The 23,841-nt window shown below is 44.7% G+C and overlaps 1 protein-coding gene across 1 annotated transcript in view; it reads left to right on the top strand.

Moving 5' to 3' along the window:
* The window catches only part of LOC132765693 (uncharacterized), a 100,174-nt gene that overhangs the window by 10,725 nt on the left and 65,608 nt on the right, over positions 1-23,841 (top strand). The window contains exons 7-14 of the mRNA XM_067464751.1: positions 602-743; positions 4,601-4,681; positions 10,009-10,059; positions 12,149-12,238; positions 16,070-16,210; positions 17,262-17,359; positions 19,265-19,376; positions 23,454-23,607. Of these exons, the coding sequence (XP_067320852.1) occupies positions 602-743; positions 4,601-4,681; positions 10,009-10,059; positions 12,149-12,238; positions 16,070-16,210; positions 17,262-17,359; positions 19,265-19,376; positions 23,454-23,607 (869 nt within the window). The remainder of the gene's footprint in view (positions 1-601; positions 744-4,600; positions 4,682-10,008; positions 10,060-12,148; positions 12,239-16,069; positions 16,211-17,261; positions 17,360-19,264; positions 19,377-23,453; positions 23,608-23,841) is intronic.

The following is a 23,841-nucleotide window of genomic DNA, read 5'->3' as shown; positions in this document are numbered from 1 at the left end:
ATGCTAAGACCTTCCGGAGAGGCCCTGCTCTCGGTCCTGCCACCTTCGCAAGCACGTCTGGTGGGAATGGGAGACAGGGCCTTCTCTGTGGTGGCCCCTCAGCTATGGAACTCTCTCCCAAGCAAGATCAGATCTGCCCCCTCCCTCTTATCCTTCAGGAGGCTAGTGAAATCCTGGCTATGGAATGAAGCATTCCCATAAAGGCTGAGACTGGTTACAAACCAAAGTGAGTGACCACATATGCGAACTGAGTTGAACATGATTTTATCTTGGCGATTTGGCTTATATGTATCTTTCCTATATGTATTTTAATACCAGCTGTTAGGAATTGTGGGAGTTGAAGTCCAAAGTACCTGGAGGGCCAAAGTTTGCCCATGTCTGGTGTAGACCCATATAATACAGTTCAGTGCAGTTGAGCTGACCATATAATGCCCATTCAAACTGTATTATATGGCAGTGTAGATCCAGCTATTGTGATACTTTTGGAATGAAGCATCATCCTGCCCTCTTTATCTTTCAACATAACTTGTTATGGGAGACTGCACTGCTTTATTTTGTTCTTGTGCTGTCTCTCCATGGAGTATGGTCCTTCTCTTCCCAGGTTGCCAGCTTTGATGTAGCCACCAAGTTTTCCATCCTCTCGTTTGCTAGCCAACCAAAGACTATTGTTGACATCCATGAAGATATAGCTGAAGATCCAGAACTGGTTCTTGAGAAGATGAAGACTGACATGAATTACAAAGGTATTGGAAATATTATCAGATTTCTACCAGTTGCCTCTTCTCAAAGTTTAGTTTTAAATTCGGGATCCTTTGATCTTCCTGAATTATTTTGGGGATAGGAATTCTAAAAGGACAATATTTCATTCCTACACATTTCCTTCCTGGATTTTCCATTCTTTCTAAGTCTGGATCTACACTGCCCTATATTCCAAGATCTGATCCCAGATTAACTGGATTATATGAGTCCACACTGCCAGATAATCATAGAATCATAGAATCAAAGAGTTGGAAGAGACCTCATGGGCCATCCAGTCCAAGAGAAGTAGTAATCTGGGATTGGATCCTAGGATATAAGGCACCGTAGATCTAGCCTTCGAAACAAGTGCTCTGACTCAGGATCATAGAATCATAGAGTTGGAAGAGACCTTGTGGGCCATCCAGTCCTATCCCCTGCCAAGAAGCAGGAAAATCGCATTCGAAGCACCCCCGACAGATGGCCATCCAGCCTCTGCTTAAAATCCTCCAAAGTAAGAGCCTCCACCACACTCTGGGGCAGAAAGTTCCACTGCTGAACAGCTCTCACAGTCAGGAAGTTCTTCCTAATGTTCAGTTGGAATCTCCTTTCCACTGCTGAACATAACAACAACAACAACAACAACAACAACAACTTTATTTTTCATACCCCGCCACCATCTCCCCAAGGAGACTCAGGGCAGCTTACAAAGGGAACAAGCCCAAAAATTACAGAAAAAATGAAACACTTTAAAATCAATCAAATAAAAATAATAAAAACATAACACAGCTCTCACAGTGAGGAAGTTCTTCCTAATGTTCAGGTGGAATCTCCTTTTCTGTAGTTTGAAGCCATTGTTCTGCATCCTAGTCTCAAGGGCAGCAGAAAACAAGCCTGCTCCCTCCTCCCTGTGACTTCCTCTCACATATTTATACATGGCCGTCAGACAGTTTTCCTACTCAACACATAGGTGCTTTCCTCCCGTTTGAATCTCGAAAGTTATTTAAGAGTTCAGGTGCATCTGAATTGTAGAATTAAAGCAGTTTGATACCACTGTAACAGCCTTGGTTCAATGTTTATGGCATCATGGCTTTTCCTGGTCTTTAGTCTCCTCAACCAGAGAGTGCTGTTATCTTCCCAATCAACAACTTCCATAGTACTGAGTCATGACAGTTAAAGTGGTGCATCAATAGGAGCATAGTGTCTAGATCTAGGGAAGTAATGCTACCCCTCTATTCTGCTTTGGTTAGACCACATCTGGAATATTGTGTCCAATTCTGGGCACCACAATTCAAGAGAGATATTGACAAGCTGGAATGTGTCCAGAGGAGGGCGACTAAAATGATCAAGGGTCTGGAGAACAAGCCCTATGAGGAGCGGCTTAAAGAGCTGGGCATGTTTAGCCTGGAGAAGGCTGAGAGGAGATATGATAGCCATGTATAAATATGTGAGAGGAAGTCACAGGGAGGAGAGAGCAGGCTTGTTTTCTGCTTCCCTGGAGACTAGGACATGGAACAATGGCTTCAAACTACAAGAAAGGAGATTCCATCTGAACATGAGGAAGAACTTCGTGACTGTGAGAGCCGTTCATCAGTGGAACTCTCTGCCCTGGAGTGTAGTGGAGGCTCCTTCTTTGGAAGCTTTTAAACAGAGGCTGGACGGCCATCTGTCAGGGGTGATTTGAATGCAATATTCCTGCTTCTTGGCAGGGGGTTGGACTCGATGGCCCATGAGGTCTCTTCCAACTCTTTGATTCTGTGAAACTGCATTAATTCTGCAGTGTAGATGTGCCCACAGAGTCTATGCTGATCTCTTTTGTTGTAACTTTTGGAACACATCCCCCATTTGCCATATTGGAAATAATAAATTTTTGGATAGAGCAGCAGTGCTCATAATAGCAAGATTGCAACACTTAAAAAATTCCAAAAGTGGAAATTCTTCTCTAAAGCAAGGCGTGTGCCCTTGACTTCTCATGCGGGACCCTTTCCAAGAGGCTATTGCTGTTCAACACTGGAAGCAGACTTCCAGGAACACTGAGTATATGTGTGTCTTTGAAGGAGTAAATATGCTTGACTATTTCATCACACTAGAGCATGAATCCACTTTTAAACCCAGTTTCTGCCTCCTGCAGAATTCTGGAGTTTGTAGTTTAGTGAGGCTGCTAAAGGCCTCTGCAGGAGGCAGCAAACGGATTTAAAGTGGATTCATTCGCTAGTGTGACGAGGCTGGGGTTGGATCTGCCAAATACAGGAGGGAGGTTGGGGGAGAGGGAAGAAAGAAACGTAGCAACAACTTTAAGATGAATTAGTTTCTATTTTTGCATGAGTTTTCTTTACCTGTAATTTTACTTCTTCAAATAGGCATAGAACGGCAATGCCACATCTAAATAAGTGAATTAATATCCATGAAAGATCATGTGAAAATATACAATCCAATTAGTCTTAAAGGGACTACTACAGTCTCTTTTAAAAAAATTTCTGTTTCCTTCTTCCTTGTTTATGCTGCAAAATAATATAGTTGCTCACCTTTGGTGCAGAAATTCCTATTCCATGGAACATGAGGAGTTTGGAAAAAGGGTCCATTGGGATATCCTTTTCTAGGCACCATCTACCCTGTATTTGAATTGCGTTATAATGGTCAGTGTAGACCAGGCATGGGCAAACTTTGTCCCTCCCTCCAGGTGTTTTGGACTTCAACTCCCACAATTCCTAACAGCTGATAGGCTGTTAGGAATTGTGGGAGTTGAAGTCCAAAACACCTGGAGGGAGGGCCAAAGTTTGTCCATGCTTGGTGTAGACTCATATAATGAAGACTGAACTGCACTTAACTGCGTAAGATGAGTACACTGCCATATAATACAGTTCAAAGCAAGTAATATGGATTCTGAAAATGGATTATCTGGCAGTGTCAATGTGACCTGAAGCTGCATTATATGGCAGTGTAGATGGCCTCTACGTGGACCATTTAAGGCACTTCCAAGCCTGTTTCAAACACAAAAGCAAAGAAAAAAAGCCTTTAATGCGTATCAGTGCTCTGTGGTTTGTGTCATCACCATTCATGACACAAACTGGTTCCAGGATTTCCTATGACACGATCGAACCAGCAAAACCATTTTCTTCAATACTGCCTTGAAATGGCTTTATATGGACAGTATGGATGGGATCTTACGCTCACACAAAACCAAAAGATAAAACTTTAAAAACTGAGAGAAGAGCACTATTTTATTGCATTTTCATTTTGCTGGTGCGCTAATTTAATTGTAGTTTTCAACTCATATCCTAACTGTTATTAAATCTTACTCTTTAGCCCCACCTACAATGACTATTTAATGCAGTTTCCAACCATTATTGAAGCAAAAGGCTTCACTGTGCAGATTTTTTTTCCGTGTCAGGAACAACTTGAGAAACTGCAAGTCACTCCTGGTGTGAGAGAACTGGCCATCTGCAAGGACGTAGCCCAGGATGTTTTACCATCCTGTGGGAGGCTTCTCTCATGTCTCTGCATGAGAAGCTGGAGCTGACAGACGGGAGCTCAGCCCGCTCCCCAGATTCGAACCGCTAACCTTTCGGTCAGCAGTCCTGCTGGTACAAAGGTCAAACCCAATGTGCCACGTACAGATAGGAAACCAGTCTGAGGCACACATGACCATTACTCAACCATAAAGCACTGATACCTATTATGAGATTTCTTTAATTCGCTTTCACTGGAGTTTATTGTCTAGCTGCTGCAGTTTGAAGCTGGCTTCGAACTGTATTCCATTATCAGTGTAAACAGAGTCCTCGATTCAAATACATCCACATCTTTTGTGGGGAACAGGAAAGACATAAGCCCATACAACTCAACAACAATTTGTTTCCTCCTGCAGATCATGGCAATGCAACAGGGACCAACACCTATGCTGCCCTTGATGCCATCTACAGGATGATGATTAATGACCGAGCAAATGCTGAGGGGTTCCGGTATGGCGGTTAGCAGCAAGATCCAGAGCTGCGCCGATTAAAATCTAAATCTGAAGGAATCCAGGGCGAGCCCACCCTCCTCGACCACCCAAACTCGAGGAGAGAAACACCAGAAGATCTCGGCCACCATCAGGGGCAAGAGCGACCGGGGGGAATCCCAAGGAACAAGAAAAAGGGACCCGGCAAGGCGGAGGAAGGAAGAAGACAAAGGAGCGCCGCCATTACAACGCGGCTGGTCGGCTCCCTTCTCCTTCCCTTAACGCCTAGAATAAACCCTGAACGCCAAACCTCACTGGTGAGTGCTGGGCTCTAACCACCTCCCTGGCATGGTGAAGAGGCAGTCTGCCCGGTCGGGATAGCTGCCGGGGCCGCCGCCAACGCTGCGGACGACGCAGCCGCCGCCATTACAGCGGATCCGCTCCGTTGTGGGAACATCCGCTCCTCTCTCGGAGCGTGGGGAAGGGAAGGACAGACTGCTGCCTGTTAGTTTATCATCGTATCCCTCCCCTCCCCCCCCCGCTGTGCCACCCCACCTCGAAGCGCGGGGAAGAGTCAAGAGAGGGAGGAGGAGCTGGCGAGGACTCGGCCGGCCTCTGGTGTTTCGCGGCCGACTGGCACCTCGCCGCCTGCGACTTCGGCGTTGCCGCGGCCGCAGGATTACCGCGGAGGGATCGGGCGGGCTGCGGCTCTTCGGCTGCCTCTCGGCCCTGCACCAACTGGCGGCGTGCAGCCTACAGCTCCAGCCCTGGCGCTCCGTGACTCTGCGCCTGCCTCCTGACGCCCGGCCTGTGTGCCGTTCGGGCTATCAGCATCGACCGGAGTTTGAAGACTTCCCCCTTTTCCATCGGGGGGCGACTGGCCAGCGTGGCTCTACCCAGCCGCCATCTCAGAGCACCATCTTACCGCTTTATTGCTAACAATGTGTATATGCTTCTCTGTGAACTTGTGAACTGTGCCATTATATAACGGTAATATAATAACAGTGTGATAGCAATAATTAATAATAATTAACATCATATTGCGGCCGTTGGGCTCAAAATAAGACTTACACCACGGACAGCTGAGCCTAAACGAAAATCCGGAAGTTCTGTCCGCTCATGACTCAGGGCGTTAATTGTAACTCGTAGAGCCCTTACCAAAGAACTAGACATCCATTCCCCTTATACTGCCCTCTGTGGCTTAGGAAAAAAGTGCAATAATTTCTATTACACAACGGACAACTGTGTAGCATGCTGTTAATTAGCAACAACTGCAGATATTGCCTTCATCATACAGACTACCATCTGTTCTGTTGGATAATTCCCCACCCAAGACATTCAAGAAGAACCAGAGATCTGACCCTGGGTGCCGGCTTGTTGCTCCACGGGCTCAGGTAGCTGGATCTCACTGGTGCGAATTGTTTGTCCTGATTTAGTGGTCGGAAAGTGGTTACTCTAGAAGCCAGTAAACTCTGCATCAGCTGCACTTTAAAAACTTCAGAACCACTCAGCACGAAGTCACTTTAACCTAAGCACCTTGGTCCTTTCATCAGAACCACATCAGAACGGTCAGGTGGCTATAACAATTTGCACTTTATTCTCTGTACTCTGGGTTCTCATACTATTAATTGCAGTAAGCATAATTGCTGTTAACACCATTTTATTATCATTACTCTTATGCCAATGTTTGCTCTGCTTCTGCTGCTACTGTTATCCCTCCAACCTCCAACACAAGTGCACTTTACAACAATACGAGCACAAGTGCACTTTATATCGGCTCCAGCACGAGTGCACTTTATAACCCTCAATACACTAGAGGGAATGGACAGCATTAAGGGAGGGGAATATCAGGACCCAGAGACAGATAACAATAATTGTAAGCATGTGCCTACTATTGAGACCATAGCTGCTCGAAACGGAGGGAGCACCCCCGGGGGGAGCGGGACCACGGGTGGGGGAGCCGCCATAGAGGTGGTGACTGGTAGAGGGAGATACGGGAAAGGGAGAATAAAATTTCCATTTCGGCCCAAAATTCACAGTAATAAATTGGCTATCCCTAAAGATGCTAGAAATCAAAGACAAAAGCAAATTCGGCCCAAAATCTTTAATAGGACATTGGCAATTCCAAAAATAGACACTACTATTCGGCTCGAAATTAATAAAAATAGATTGACAATTCCAAAATCTACTCCCGACAAAATACAGCTGAGGTGCCAAGACGGTGGCCCCTCCAAGCTAAAGGTGGTGCTGTTCAATGCCAGGTCGGTAAACGGAAAAACTGCCATCATTCAAGATCTAATCCAAGAAGAACGAGCCGACCTGGCTTGTATAACGGAAACTTGGTTGGACGAGGGGGGAGGGGTTAATCTCTCCCAACTCTGTCCACCGGGTTATTCCGTTCAGCACCAACCAAGGCTTGGAGGGCGGGGAGGCGGAGTCGCAGTGGTCTATAAGGACTTTATCCCACTGATCAGGTGTCCCATCCCTCAATCATCTTCCTTTGAATGTGCCGGCTTTAGGATAGGTGACCGGGACAGGATAGGGATTCTGGTAGTGTACCGACCACCCCGCTGCACTACAGTCTCCTTACCTGAGCTAGCGGGAGTGGTCTCGGACATGGTGTTGAACTCCCAACGACTTCTGGTCCTGGGAGATTTCAACATCCATGCTGAGGCCTCTCTCTCCGGAGCGGCTCAGGACTTCATGGCCTCCATGGCAACCATGGGCCTGTCCCAGCTAATATCTGGTCCCACCCATAGTGCCGGACACACCCTGGATTTGGTCTTCACCCAAGGATGGGATGAGGGTGACGGAATGGAGGAGCCGACCATCGCCCCTTTGCCATGGACCGATCACCACCTGATCAGTTTTAGACTAACTGTGCCTTCTAACCTTCGCAGGGGTGGTGGACCCATTAGAATGGTCCGCCCCAGGAGACAGATGGATCCAAATGGTTTCCTGATGGCTCTTGGGGATTTTTCCACCTCCTTGGCTAGCGATTCTGTCGATGCTCTGGTCTCTGGCTGGAATAGTGAGTTGACCAGGGCAATTGACACTATCGCTCCGGAACGCCCCCTCTCGAGTAACCGAGCTAAACCAGCTTCTTGGTTTACTGAGGAGCTGGCAGCAATGAAGCGAAAGAAGAGGAGGTTAGAGCGCGTGTGGCGCCAGAATCCCACCAATCCAGCCCAAACACACTTGAATGCCTTTTTAAGGTCCTATAGTGTGGCAATAGAGGCAGCTCAAAAAACATTCATCACAGCCAATATTGCATCAGCGAAGAATCGTCCAGCTGAGCTTTTCCGAGTTGTCAGGGGCCTGTTAAATCCGCCAAAAAGCGAGGCCCCGGATAACTCGGTGGCTCGCTGTGAAGCATTTGCTCGATTCTTCGCGGATAAAATTGAGCGGATTCGGTCTGGCTTCGACGTCATGTTAACGGCAGTCTCCGGGGATGTAACGAGAGCATCTGCTTGTCCAGTTTTGTTGGATTCGTTTCAATTGGTTCAGCTTGAGGATGTGGACAGGATCCTTGGAGAGATGCGACCCACCACATGCATCCTAGACCCCTGCCCTTCCTGGCTGATTAAGGAAGCCAGAGGGGGTTTGGCAGGGTGGGTGAAGGTGATGGTTAATACCTCCTTACAGATAGGAGAGTTTCCAGCGAGCTTAAAGCAAGCTATTATAAAACCGCTGTTGAAGAAACCATCACTGGATCCCACCCAATTCGACAACTATCGGCCAGTTTCCAATCTCCCCTATTTGGGCAAAGTCATGGAACGTGTGGTGGCGACACAACTCCAGGGGTTTCTGGTAGACACTGATTATCTTGATCCGGCACAGTCTGGCTTTAGGCCGGGACATGGAACTGAGACAGCCTTGGTCGCCTTGGTAGATGATCTGCGCAGGGAACTAGACAGGGGGAGTGTGTCCCTGTTAGTTCTGCTGGACCTCTCGGCGGCCTTCGATACCGTCGATCACGGTATCCTTCTGGGCCGCCTCATGGACATGGGGCTCGGAGGCACTGCTTTGCGGTGGCTCCGATCCTTCCTTGAGGGACGGACCCAGAAGGTGTTACTGGGCGACACCTGTTCGGCCCCACAACCGTTGTTGTGTGGAGTCCCACAGGGTTCAATCTTGTCCCCGATGTTATTTAACATCTACATGAAGCCGCTGGGAGAGATCATTCGGAGTTTCGGACTAAGATGCTATCTCTATGCAGATGACGTCCAAATCTGTCACTCCTTCACACCTGTCACCAAGGAGGCTGTCCAGACCTTGAACCGGTGTTTAGCCGCTGTATCGGACTGGATGAGAGCTAACAAATTGAAGCTGAATCCAGACAAGACAGAGGTCCTACTGGTCAGTCGGAAGGCCGAACAGGGTATAGGGTTACAGCCTGTGTTAGACGGGGTTACACTCCCCCTGAAGACGCAGGTTCGCAGCTTGGGAGTGATCCTGGACTCACCGCTGAGCCTGGAACCTCAGGTCTCAGCGGTGGCCGGGAGAGCTTTCGCACAATTAAAACTTGTGCGCCAGCTGCGCCCGTACCTTGGGAAGTCGGATCTGGCCACGGTGGTCCACGCTCTTGTCACATCCCGGCTGGATTACTGCAACGCACTCTACGTGGGGTTGCCATTGAAGACTGCTCGGAAACTACAATTAGTCCAGCGAGAAGCAGCCAGATTGCTCACCGGAGCGACATACAGGGAGCATACCACCCCCCTGTTACGTCAGCTCCACTGGCTGCCGATCCAATTCCGAGCAGAATTCAAAGTGCTGGTTTTGACCTATAAAACCCTATACGGTTCCGGCCCAGTGTATTTGTCCGAACGGATCTCCCTCTACATCCCACCTCGAAGTTTAAGATCTTCTGGGGAGGCCCTGCTCTCGACCCCGCCAGTCTCACAAGTGAGGCTGGCGGGGACGAGGAGCAGGGCCTTCTCAGTGGCGGCCCCCCGCCTATGGAATTCACTCCCCGGGGAGATTAGATCGGCTCCCTCCCTCCTAGCATTTAGGAAAAAACTAAAGACCTGGATGTGGGACCAAGCTTTTGGTCACTCTGACAATTAACCTAAGGACCTGGCGATAGACAAAGATAAGTGGAATAGAACGGATGTACGGCTCTGATATATGGACTCTGACATGAGAAGGTTTTAGGTTTTATGTTTTTATGATGTATTGATGTTTTAATCTGATTGTGAATTGTGATATTGTTTGGATTATTTGTTGTGTAATTGGGCATCTAATTGTGCCCTCCCTGTAAGCCGCCTTGAGTCCCCCCGGGGTGAGAAGGGCGGGGTATAAGTGAATGAAATAAATAAATAAATAAATAAATGTCCTAGAGAAATGGAACCAAGTTCGCCATGCTATCATTCTTCTTACTGACGGTGAGGAGAAATGGGGAGATCAGAAGGCTTGAGAGGGGTGGGTAGTTGGATGCATTATACCCAAGACAAAGAGTTGAATTGCTCTGTTATTGTAGCATGCATCTACTACACTGTAGAATTAATAATACACTTTATTTATATTCCACTCTATCTCCCCAAGGGGACTCAGAGCAGATTACAGTATCCACATATATAGGCAAACATTCAATGCCATTTATACAGTGAACAGTGACATACAATACGCCAACAAAGGCAAAGGTTTCTCTTTCTGTCTCTGGCGTCTGGAGGCAATGCTCAACTCTGTCCATGGGGAGGTGCTCTTGTTCCATTTTCCATGCTGAGGAGCCTGTTGTCCGTAGACCCTCCTGATCGTGTTTTGCTGGCATGGCTGTTTGAGTGTCTTTTGTCTTCCTGCCGAGGCGGTACCTATTGATCTACTCACATTACATGTTTTCAAACTGCTAGGCTGGCAGGAGCTAAGACTGACAGCTGGGAGCTCACCCCGACTGGCGACTTCGAACTGCCAACCTTCCGGTCAACAAATTTTTCTGCAGCTAGCGATTTAACCCGCTGTGATACTGTGGCCCCAGTTAATGCAGTTTGAACTGCCATGGGTTGATGCTATGGAATCATGGCAGCAATAATTTTAGAATGTCTAGCTTTCTCCTCCAAAATGTACAGAGGTCTCACTGAACTACAAATCCCATCATTAAAAGGGTGCCAAACTCATCTTTTCATTTATTGAACAGAACTGAAAAAGTGAATACAATATTACTAGTAGTATTTCTACTACTACTACTACTACTACTACTACTTGTTGTTCATTCGTTCAGTCGTCTCTGACTCTTCGTGACCTCATGGACCAGCCCACGCCAGAGCTTCCTGTCGGCCGTCACCACCCCCAGCTCCTTCAAGGTCAGTCCAGTCACTTCAAGGATGCCATCCATCCATCTTGCCCTTGGTCAGCCCCTCTTCCTTTTACCTTCCACTTTCCCCAGCATAATTGTCTTCTCTAGGCTTTGCTGTCTCCTCATGATGTACTACTACTACTACTACTAATAATAATAATAATAATAATAATAATAATATACTTTATTTATATTCTGCTCTAACTCCCCAAGGGGACTCAGAGCGGATTACAGAACACATATACAGTAAACATTCAATGCTATTATACAGTTAACAAGGGCAGACAATACATAAACTGAGGTAAAGGCTGCTTATAGCTCCTTCAGTCCCCCAGTAAGAAGGGTTATGAGTGGCTACAGTTTTAAAAATAAATATTCCTCTATCACTCAAGAAGTGTCTAATTTCCATATGTCACTGCATAATAGTCGCCATCGCATAATAGTCACATCCCCATTTTTGGCTTGGCAAAATTGGTATTTTTGTGTTCCTCGTATAATTGTTGCAGAGCTAGCTGGAGGTAAGGCAGTTTATTGTTTAAGTAAAACAAACCGGATAATCGCAGGCACAATAGTCGTGGACAATATTAAACAGAAGATTTTCAGAAGACACTAGGAGGTCAAATTCCCTCATCTTTTTTTTAACTTTCCATATTTTTCTTCTTCTTTTTCTTCCCTTTTCTTTTTTTTCCTTTTCTTTTCTTTTTTTGTTTTTGTTTTTTTTCCTCTCTCTCTCTTTTGGAAACCTTTAATCCATTTGTATATTTTATGAAAACTCTAATAAAGATTATTTAAAAAAAATAGTCATGCCCCCTTTCTTTGATAAAAAAGGGAAAGTGCGACTATTATGTGATGAAATAAGGTATTTTTTTCTTGTGGCTTTTACCTTGGCACAAAATGTTTGTGCCAGGGCTCCTGGAATATGGCTTTGGACTGTGAGGTTTTTAATATACCTGTTTTTAATATTATGTGTATTCAGTTATTGATTTTAATGTATATGTTTTGTTTTAGCTTATGTAAAAGTGGCATTGAATTGTGCCTTTTTTGTAAGCTGCCCTGAGTCCCCAGCAGGCTTGAAAAGGATGGGATATAAATGAAGTAAATAATAATGATAAAAAATAATAAATTGCTAGCAGTGTAATTTTGTTCTTCTGTCTAAGCAAGTTGGTAAATCTAATCCCTAGGTAAATCTAATCTTGGGCAGCCTCCTAAAGCTGCAGTGAGAAACATAGAAGACTTGGTGAATGTGAGAGAAAACCGGATAGATTATCTGGGTGAGCCATCTAAACATATCTTTCTTTGAGTGATTGTTTTGAGGTGGTCTTTTGTGCCTTAGGAAGTCAAACTTCATGACAGGAACCTGACTGTTCTGTTGTGCGCTGGGCCTGTAAAGAATTTCTTTTAGAACAGGACGTGCAACCTTTGCCCAGCAGGAAGCCAGGGGCCCCAAAGAGAAGTTCTCAGAGGTTTTCCACCACAAATAATCTTTAGATGGCTTGTGAAGTATAACAAAGTCTTTTATTAATGAACAATCAAACAAAACCTTTCTTGTCTTCAACAAAGTTAAACAAATGCTTCCAGGCTTTTATGCAACTGGTGGCTTCCTAAACTTGCCCACAAAGGACAGGCAACTGTCTTCAATAACTTCTTCTTTACTTTAAAGGAAAATCCCCTTTTTAACTTCTCCCAGGCTGACTGTAATCTAACCCTTACTGATGTGGGCTCCGCTACCGGGTCAAACTGCGTCTCGAAGCACCGAGTGGACCTACCAGTAAGGGCTTGGATATACTTCAGCTGGAGTTCTTTGGTCTTCCAAACTGTTCATCCTCCGAAATTCCTCAAAGCTTTAGGACTGCTTACCTGGAAATCTTTGGGTGCTCTTAAGACTGTTCTCCCCCAGATCTTGGATGCTCTTAAGACTGTTCCCCCCCCCCCCCCCGAAAGTCTTAAGGGTTGAAGCTTTTGTACAGGGGAAGCTTGCACACGTCCTGTACATTAGCTTTCCTTGCTGGAACTAACTAAAAAATGGCTCCCTTCCCTTCCCAATTGCCCTGAGCAAGGGGCGGGACCAAAACTTAACGATGATGGACAGGTGACTTGCCCTGTGACTGCAACCAAAGAAAGCCACCTATCTGCAGAACCCTGAAACTTAGGACTGTAAACAAACATTTAATACAAAGCAAATAAAGTAGGAGCTCCTGGTACAGCCGTACCAGAACACTGACTACCTACAAAGCCAAGTAGAATGTCATGGTGATGTTCTGGGTCCACAACCTCCAATGCAATACTATCAAAGAATGTGTTGACACTGTAGAATTAATGCAGTTTGACCTCACTTCAAAAAGCTTCTGCAAAGGTGTTTAAAGTAGCTTGTAGGTCTTTTTCTAAATGAGCGCAGACTACATTCTCATCAGCAGCATATAAAGGAAATTGAGATGATATTGTGATGGACCAAGAGTTTGAGGAGCTCAGGGATTGACTGAGCTCTGGTGATATCAACAAACCTTTCAAATCCTTGGCTACATCTTTGTTTATCTTGCTTTGGGTCCTTATATTAGGGGAAAGGCCAAGTAAACGTAAAGTTAATAATAACTCAATGAGCCATGCATTCAGCACAGTCACTGACAAAGACTACTTTGAGTTTGCAGGAGTTGGTAATCCAAAAAAATAAACGTGTTGTCAAAGGCTTTCATGGCCAGAATCATTGGTTTGCTGTGAGTTTTCCGGGCTTTATAACCATGTTCCAGAAGCATTCTCTCCTGATGTTTCGCTCATATCTATGGCAGGCATCCTCAGAGGTTGTGAGGTCTATTGGAAACTAGGCAAGTGAGGTTTATATATCTGTGGAATGATGTCCAGGGTGAGAGAAACAACTCTTGTCTGTTTGAGGCAAGCATGTGGACAGTCAGCGGTGGCCCCTCGAATATGGAACCCCCTTCCTAGAGATATAAGATCGACCCCTCCCTCCTGACTTTCGAAGAAAGGTGAAAACCTGGCTTTTTGAGCAGGCCTTCCCAAAGGCCCGCTAGGCTAAGCTGGCATAGTTATACGATATCATGGAACCACTTGATGACGCAATTGAATAATGACTTGACATGGAAACGCTCATGATAATGTTTTAAGGCTTTCTACGGTTTTAATATTTTTATATTATCTCAAAGAAAGATTCTCCCAGGCACTTCCAAGCCATTAAATGCTAATCAAGGTGGTCAGTTGAAACATTCACACCTAGCTCCAGCAGACAAAAGTCCTTTGTCCCACCCTGGTCATTCCACAGATATATAAACCCATTTTCCTACTTCCAACAGACCTCACTACCTCTGAGGATGCTTGCCATAGATGCAGGCGAAATGTCAGGAGAAAATGCCTCTAGAACATGGCCATATAGCCCTGAAAACCTACAACAACCCAGTGATTCCGGCCATGAAAGCCTTTGACAATATATTTTTATATTGTTTGCTAATGTTTTTACCAGTATTTTATGATTGTTTTATTTGTTGTAATTATTGTGGCATCAAAGTGTTGCCAATTGTGCACCGCTCCGAGTTGCCTCTGGGCTGAGAGAGGCGGTATATAAATATAGTAAATAAATAAATAAAGTTAAACAGAAAGGAGGAAAGTATGAACATGAACAAATGAACAAAATCTGGCTACCAGTATTAAAAAAAATAGCAACAGTAAATAAAGAGCAACACTAAAAAAAACCCAGGGGAATTCCAGACAGTAAACAAACAGGTCTCTTCCTTTCTGTTGAAATTGTCCACTTGCTTGTGGATTTCAGTGGCTTCTCTGTGTAGTCCGACATGGTGGTTGTGAGAGTGGTCCAGCATTTCTGTGTTCTCAAATAATATGCTGAGTCCACGTTGGCTCATCAGGTGCCAAAGGTGGCCAGTTGCAGCATTCGCACTTGCCTCCAGCAGACAAGAGTTCTTTCTCCCACCTTGGACATTTTATAGATATATAAACCCCATCTTCCTAGTTTCCAACAAACCTCACAACCTCTTAGGATGCCTGCCGTAGATGTGGGTGAACCATGAGGAGAGAATGCTTCTGGAACATGGCTAGCCCAGAAAACTCACAGCAACCCAGTGATTCTGGCTATGAAAGCCTTTGACAACACATCAATACACAGTTCCTTTCCAATTCCATCTTGGGCCTGTTTCTATGGTAGAGAAATAGATTTTCATTATGATCCCCATTACCTCTGTTCTTTTCTGAAGACCCATCACTACCACAATGATCTCATAAGCTACAGATGCAGCAAAACAGGGAAGGGAGAGAAGTGGAGTCAGACGTAAATAAGGACACATAATATGCCTTTGTTTGGAATAGTTGTAAACTGATACACCAGGTGCAATGCTCCAAGAAAAGGAAATATATGGAAGGAACAGGTGCAAAGCTCATAAAAGGACCAAACAAACCGGCTTGTTAGAGGTCAGCTCCATTCGAAATAATTAATTTGTATCCTGCTTTTGTTCCGAATGGGACCCAAAGCAGCTTATAGTATGAATTAAAACAGAACAGCGACAATAACATGGAGTACACAAGCTTTAAAAGCATTGAACAACACATTCAAATAAATCCAGTTTTAATTATTAATGTTTTAAATATTAATAATTAAAACAAATATATGTGTTGTCGAAGGCTTTCATGGCCAGAATCACTGGGTTGCTGTGAGTTTTCCGGGCTACCAATGACAGAAGTGGGCCAAACTTCCCACACAGAATCTTCATGACCAACACAAAATACTATTTTTTTTCTGATGGTCTTTGGTGACCCATCTGAAACCCCTTTGCAAGCCCCCTCCCCAGGGTCCCGACCCCCAGGTTGAGAAACGCTGCCTTAGAAAATAGCTTCAAAAGCATTTCTGGAATTTCCTCATATTTTTTGGAATTCCCCCCTATTTGTTGGCAGTTGGAAAGCAAATCTCCCGTTTCAGAAATGTTTTAATGCCATCTGTTCACATAGTTCATTGCTGGCTGTGTAACTAGTTAAGTCTTCAATGTCAATGGCTCTGGAATTTTGCAATATCCATCTTTCCATCCAGGATGCATGTGCACATCGAGGAAATCTTTGTGGGTGTTTCTTTTTCTTCATTTGTTCAGATATCTATGTCTTTGGTGTTGGAAACCTTGATGTGGACTGGAGTGCCATGAATGAGATAGCATCTAAGAAGCCCGGTGAAAAGCATGCGTTCAAACTGGAAAACCTTGAGACACTCAAGGAAGCCTTTGAAGATATACTGGGTAGGTATGAATTCTGCACACCAGAAAGCTGCTGGCAGTACAAGAGGAAGAAAAAGGCAAGGCAGGGACAACACACAGTGTTAAATCCAGTTGTAGTTTTATAAGCTCTTTATACAGTACTTCTCTGCTAAAGACAGATGGTCCCTCACCAAACTACAACTCCCTGGATTCCATAGTATCGAACTGTAGCAGTTAAGGTGACCAGAAGTTCACTAGAAAGTGGAATATAGATCACCATAAACATATACACCCACTGAAATGACGTTCCCCTTACCTAGAGGTATCAACATTGGGGCTGTTGTTGTCCAAAAATATATTTTTACAAGTTGGGTTGTTTTAAGTTTTTCGGGCTGTATGGCCATGTTCTAGAAGCATTCTCTCCTGATGTTTCACCTGCCTCTGTGGCAAACATCCACAGATGCAGGCGAAACGTCAGGAGAGAATGCTTCTAGAACATGGCCATACAGCTCAAAAAACCTACAACAACCCAGTGATTCCAGCCATGAAAGCCTTCGAAATTACATATTTTCACAAGGTCTTCACAAGGAGAGAGTGGATGAGCTCCCTCTGTCAGCTTCAGCTCCCCATATGAAAGAAGCCTCCCGCAAGGATGGTAAAACAACAAAAACATCTAAGCATCCCCTGGGCAGCGTCCTTTCAGACGGCCAATTCTCTCACACCAGAAGCAACTTGAAGTTTCTCAAGTTGCTCCTGACATGAAGAAAAAAAAAACAATGTACAAGTTCCTGGATTCTATAGGACTGAACTGTTTCAGTTAAAGTGGTATCAAAGTGTGTTAGTTCTACAATATAGAGACACCCTGTGTTGGATGATCACTGGTGGAAGGAATTCTGGCAGGGAAGGAGTGAAATGGAAATTGATCTAAGCCTGGCTTCAAAAGGGGTCCTTGTTGTCTCACCATTTTCTTAAAAACAGCACTGTACAATAGTGCTAAATAATATTGTAATCAACCAGAGGTTTATTTTTGGTTTGCCAGGTACAAATTTGTTGAAACTAAATGTTATTTTTCCTCCATTTCTAACCCTCTCAGACCCCAAAGATTTGGATGATATATGTGGTTTGGCAAATTATTCCAGCAATGCCGAGTGGTATCAAAAGAACCCCTGGCATGTTCTCCTCCAAGAAAATGTAAGTAGAGTTTATTCTCTTCTTCTCCTTGCAATGCCATTATATGTTCTTCTTTACAAGGTTTTTAGTAGCCCAGAGTAGCATTCCCCTGCTAGATGACCTCATTTTGTATTCCAGCTTTCATAAACCCTAACTGTCTTGTTGGTTGAGCCTGATGGGAGTGGTAGTCTAAAATGACTGGGCTGTGGTGCCGCTAGTTAGTAGCCAGCTGCATTAAATCACTACTGACCGAGAAGTCATGAGTTCGAAGCCAGCCCGGGTCGGAATGAGCTCCTGACCATTAATAGTCTAGCTTGCTGTTGACCTATGCAGCCTGAACGACAGTTGCATCTGTCAAGTAGGAAATTTAGGTACTGCAAATTCTCCCACCAAAAGCCCTCCTCCTATGTGACTGATCGGCCTCTCAGCCAAGGGAAGAGCTGTTTCTGAGACTCCAAGTGGGGAGGGGAGAGCAGGCGTGCTTGGCGCATGGTGTGGTGCACATGTGTGGGCGAGGGAGAGCGTGCAACGCTGGAGAGAGACTCGCACCAGTCAGTCCCTTCAAGGACTGGTGGTTCTGTCTGGGATGTTTGACCCAATTCTACATTGGTGGGCGGGGGGGGGGGGGGGGTTCAAGGGGCACTTTGATTGTAGGTGAAATATAAATCCCTGCAACTACAACTCCCAAATGTCAAGGTCTATTTTCCCCAAACTCCACCAGTGTTCACATTTGGGCATATTGAGTATTCGTGCCAAGTTTGGTCCAGATCTATCATTATTTGAATCCACAATGCTCTCTGGATGTAGGTGAACTACAACTCCAAAACTCAAGGTCAATGCCCACCAAACCCTTCCAGTATTTTCTATTGGTCATGGGAGTTCTGTGTGCCAAGTTTGGTTCAATTCTATTGTTAGTGGAGTTCAGAATGCTCTTTGATTGTAGGTGAACAATAAATCCCAGCAACTACAACTTCCAAATGACAAAATTAATACCCCCCAACCCCACCAATATTAAAATTTGAGTGTTTTATTTATTTATTTTTGCAATATTTGTTTATTTCCCTTCTCAACTCCAAAGGGGACTCAGGGCGTAATGGGTACTTGTGCCAAATTTGGTCCAGTGAATGAAAATACATCTTGCATATCAGATATTTATATTACAATTCGTAACAATAGCAAAATTGCAGTTATGAAGTAGCAATGCAAATAATGTTATGGTTGGGGGTCACCATAACATGAGGAAATGTATTAAGGGGTTTGCGGCATTAGGAGTAGAGCAGCGAAAGGAGAGAACTTAGTCTGTCCTGGGAGAAACACCAATCTATTTCTACTCTCTTCGCACCTCTTTGGGGAAAAGCATTAAAATAGCCTCCAATGTGGTTTTCTCATTGTGACATTTTAAAAGGCCAGAAGGAGTGGAGAGAATGGAGGGCATCCATCATTCCTTTAGGTTCTCCTGGGATGGGCTCAGCTCTCGTCTTTCGTCTCTTTACTCAGAGAAGGAGACTGTCCCTAGGAAAATAAATATTAAGGTACAATACTTGCATTGTATTGTCGGAGGCTTTCATGGCCGGAATCACTGGGTTGTTGTAGGTTTTTTCGGGCTATATAGCCATGGTCTAGAGGCATTCTCTCCTGACGTTTCGCCTGCATCTATGGCAAGCATCCTCAGAGGTAGTGACCTCACTACCTCTGAGGATGCTTGCCATAGATGCAGGCGAAACGTCAGGAGAGAATGCCTCTAGACCATGGCCATATAGCCCGAAAAAACCTACAACAACCCAATACTTGCATTGCCCCATGAATAAATCTACTAAGTTTTTCAGGTTTTTTTCCACTAACATTTCTAGACATTTATATGAGTATATGCAATAATCTGAAATGGCTAGTCCTACCCTGAATTAATTTAGTCCACTTTTCCTGTAGCGTCAAGTAGAGCCTTCTTGCCGCGGTGCCTTGATTTCAAAGACGTGGATCCTGACATCGGCTCACTGTTTCAACAAGCTGAACGACATTTCCACCTGGAAAGTTATTCTGGGTAAGATGCAACATTGAGGGAAGGCTGGGTGAGACTTCATTCATTTTTTCATTGGGCTTGGTTCTAGTGCTGCTCTGTGGTTTTCAGCTAATCCCGGTGGTGACTATGTTAATGTGGCAGTGGATATGTTCTGGGCTTTTATAGGATCACCTCAAATTGTGCAGATCTAGAAAACTGCTTCAAACAGCCCTATCGAAACAATTATTTTTTGTCATGTCAGGAGCAACTTGAGAAACTGCAAGTCGCTTCTGGTACGAGAGAATTGACCGTCTGCAAGGATGTTGCCCAGGGGACGCCTGGATGATTTGATGTTTTTATCATCCTTGTGGGAGGCTTCTCTCATCAGGCATGTAGCCGGAGGGGGGGGGGGCTTGAGGGGCTTCAGCCCCCCCCCCCCCCCCCGAAATTCTCATGGTGGTTCGTGAAAAGGCCTTACTGGTGCATTATTTAAACTGTTATGTTTATTCATATCATGATCTGATCACCATACTCAATATATCCCATATGCATGGGGGTATTGGGGTAATGATACAAAAGGTTTGCTAGGCTAGACCCTCTTTCACTCAGACTCAGCCCCCCCCCCGAAACTCAGCCCCCCCTGAACCCCCCCTGAAAATTTTTAACCCCCCCCCCCCGAAACGAAATCCTGGCTATGGGCCTGTGTCTCATGTCCCCGTATGAGGAGCTGGAGCTGAAAGAGGGAGCTCATCCGCTTCTCCCCGGATTCGAACCTGCGACCTGTCGGTCTTCAGTCCTGCCGGCACAGGGGTTTAACCCACTGCACCACCGGGAGCTCCAATATCAAAACAAATGAAATTAGTAGATGCGTAAGTGGGCGCCCTGGCGGTGCAGTGGGTTAAACAGCTGAGCTGCTGAACTTGCTGACCGAAAGGTTGGCAGCTCAAATCCAGGGAGCGGGGTGAGCTCCTGCTATTAGGCCCAGCTTCTGTCACCCTAGCAATTCGAAAACATGCAAATATGAGTAGATCAGTAGGTACAGCTTCTGCAGGAAGGTAACAGTGCTCCATGGAGTCATGATGGCTATGTGACCTTGGAGGTGTCTACGGACAACGCTGGCTCTCCAGCATAGAAATGAAGATGAGCACCATCCCCCAGAGTCGGACACAACTAGACTTAATGTCAGGGGAAACCGTTACCTTTACTTAGATGCATACATGACAGTGACCGGCAATATCTGCCAAAATTGAAGGAACTGTTTATCATGTGTCTTTAGCCCAAACTGGGGGAGCCCCCAGTGGCTCAATGGATGAAACCCTTGTGCTGGCAGAACTGCTGACCAAAAGGTCAGCGGTTCAAATCCAAGGAGCAGAGTGAGCTCCCATCGGTCAGCTACAGCTTCCCATGCAGGGACATGAGAGAAACCTCCCACAGGATGGTAACACATCCGGGTGTCCCCTGGGCAACGTCCTTGCAGATGGCCAATTCTCTCACATCAGAAACATCTTGCAGTTTCTCAAGGCGCTCCTGACACACACATACACAAACCCAAACTGGGAAAAACTATTATAAAAAGAGCAGGCATACTACAAGTTATTCTCTGTAAATTCCATGTTTTCTTAAGTATCTAACAAGTTAGGTAATGAATTAGTTGACAATAATAATAATAATAATAATAATAATAATAATAATCTTTATTTATATTCTGCTCTATCTCCCCAGGGTGGATTCTAAACATAAAAGGCAAACATCCAATGCCCGAATACAACAACAATACATCCATACTAATAAAATTTAAACAACCTAACATATAAACACAAATTATGACTTAACCACTAAAATCAATGCAGCAAATCAGATTTCTGATTTTAATTATAATTAATTATTTTAGTCCTTTCCAACATTCACAACGGAGGAATTAATTTTGAGACTATGTTCCAAGCTCTGGTGAAGGATTGTGTAAAATAATTCCCAAAGGTTTTGCAGGGCACAAATGCCTATTCCTGCAGTAAGGTAAAGGGATGACAGGTTCAGCCAGCAAACATCAGTTTCATTCAGCAAATATTTTCTTTTCTCAACTTCCGTGTAATGTTATTGTAGCCTATTCAGAATGCCGCTGGAGGGTTAGGACTACGTATTAATTATCCCTTCATTCATTAGATTCATTTCTCCTGGGAGTGTGCTTTCTTTATAAATGACCAGCTTCCTTCCATTCAGTATATTGTGCATTGCCTTTTAAGAATGTGAAAAAGGTTACAAAGAAATAAGTAAATAAAGCCCTTTCCTAGCAACACACCAGGAACTAAACACAATAATCAAACACAGGGCAGTTTTGTATTCTCAAATTCCCTTAGATAGCTCAAGTATTTTGCCTTGCTTTTTCTTCCTAAAACAATGTAGGGACAATGAAAGTCAGTGTGGTGTACTGGTTTGAGCATTGAACTATATAAAGGATACTCTCCCAATCAACTTGGGATGTCCCACCAAGTGCCATCAATTATAACCAACTGCTCTTAACAATGACCACCTAGGCAAGGACAGTAGTTAGAATTTAACCTCACACACAAGATGGAGACAAAAAGGCAACCCAGGTGAGGCCGTGAGGGAATTTAGAGCACACGTACATCCTCACTCATACACTACCAAATAGTGGGGAAGCAATATTGTCGAAGGCAATGGTGAGAACACAGAAATGCTGGACCACTCTCACAACCATCATGTCAGACTACACAGAGAAGCCATCGAAATACATAAGCATGTGGACAATTTCAACAGAAAGGAGGAAACCATGAAAATGATCAAAATCTGGCTACCAGTATTAAAAAACTCTTAAAATTACAACAACACCACAACAGAGAGGAAACAAACAAGGACATCTAATCACCTCTCAATAAAAATTTGCTCCAGGCACTGTCAGGTCATTATATGCTAATCAAGGTGTTGTTTTTTTTTTTTTTTTGTCGTGTCAGGAGCAACTTGAGAAACTGCAAGTTGCTTCTGGTGTGAGAGAATTAGCCGTCTGCAAGGACGTTGCCCAGGGAACGCCTGGATGATTTGATTTTTTTATCATCCTTGTGGGAGGCTTCTCTCATGTCCCTGCATGAGGAGCTGGAGCTGATAGAGGGAGCTCATCCGCCTCTCCCCGGATTCGAACCTGCGACCTGTCAGTCTTCAGTCCTGCCAGCACAGGGGTTTAACCCACTGTGCCACCGGGGGCTCCAATCAAGGTGGTCAGTTGAAACATTCACACCTAGCTCCAGCAGACAAGAGTCCTTTGTCCCACCCTAGTCATTCCACAGATATATAAACCCCTTTTCCTAGTTCCAACAGACCTCACTACCTCTGAGGATGCTTGCCATAGATGCAGGCTAAACGTCAGGAAAGAATGCCTCTAGACCATGGCCATATAGCCCGAAAAAACCTACAACAACCCAGTGGGGAAGCTGCCACTAAATATATTCTGCCTTTGCTCCTTCCAAAATATTTATTAAACTTTACTTTCGCTGCCACCAATTTATGATCTTTACAGGCCACCTCCTTTATTGAAATATTTAAAAGCCACTTTAGTTGGAATGAATAGGAAATCATAGTTTGTGAACAGACAGTAAGCGTAAGGGTTGCAGTTACCTTAACAGGCATATCTGGTTACATAGGATGGTATATTAAGCTTAAGAACAGAACAGATTCCACACACAAAAGATTCAAAATGGAATCTTTTTTAACAACTCCCTCCCTTCCTTCACAGCTCTCTAAGCACTTTAGAGGCCTATAAACAGTTAATCCTCAAAGTGGTAACTTTTAAAAAATTGTACTGAGCAAGTGGGGTATGAGGGTTTTTTTTGGTGGGGGGAGGGAGATTTCAGCTGGAAAAAATAGTTTTAGCAATTATACAAAGATGGTCTAAGCCAGTGGTTCTCAACCTGTGGATCCCCAGGTGTTTTGGCCTACAACTCCCAGAAATCCCAGCCAGCTTACATCTGGGGCCCCACAGGTTGAGAACCACTGGTCTGTGCAGACACTTAGGAATACCATATGTGTGAGTCCACAGATGACCGCTGGAAGAACTACATTTATGGGTAAGCAGCCTGCTTTTTGCAAACATTTTTTTTTCTTCCTCAGGAGGAGGAGAGAAGAGGTTGCCAATAAAGAGACGTATTGATCACGACCTGTACAATGTCCGTGCAAAGGTGTCCCAGGGCATCCAGGAATTCTACGACTACGACATTTCTCTACTTGAACTGGAGAATCCAGTACCATTTGGTGGGAGGATCAGGTAAGCTGCACAGGGTCAGACAAAGAAGTATTTATCACAGTTTTGGCTTTTTCTAGAGTCAGTGTGATTTTTTGTGTGTATCAAGACTGACTTGAGAAACTGCAAGTGGCTTCTGGTGTGTGAGAATTGGCCGTCTGCAAGGACACTACCCAGGGGACGCCCGGATGTTTTGATGTTTTATCATGCTTGTGGGAGGCTTCTCTCAAGTCCCCACATGGGGAGCTGGAACTGACA

This window comes from Anolis sagrei, chromosome 2 (assembly GCF_037176765.1).
Source record: "Anolis sagrei isolate rAnoSag1 chromosome 2, rAnoSag1.mat, whole genome shotgun sequence".
NCBI lineage: Eukaryota > Metazoa > Chordata > Lepidosauria > Squamata > Dactyloidae > Anolis > Anolis sagrei.
This window is presented reverse-complemented; position numbering and strand designations above follow the sequence as displayed.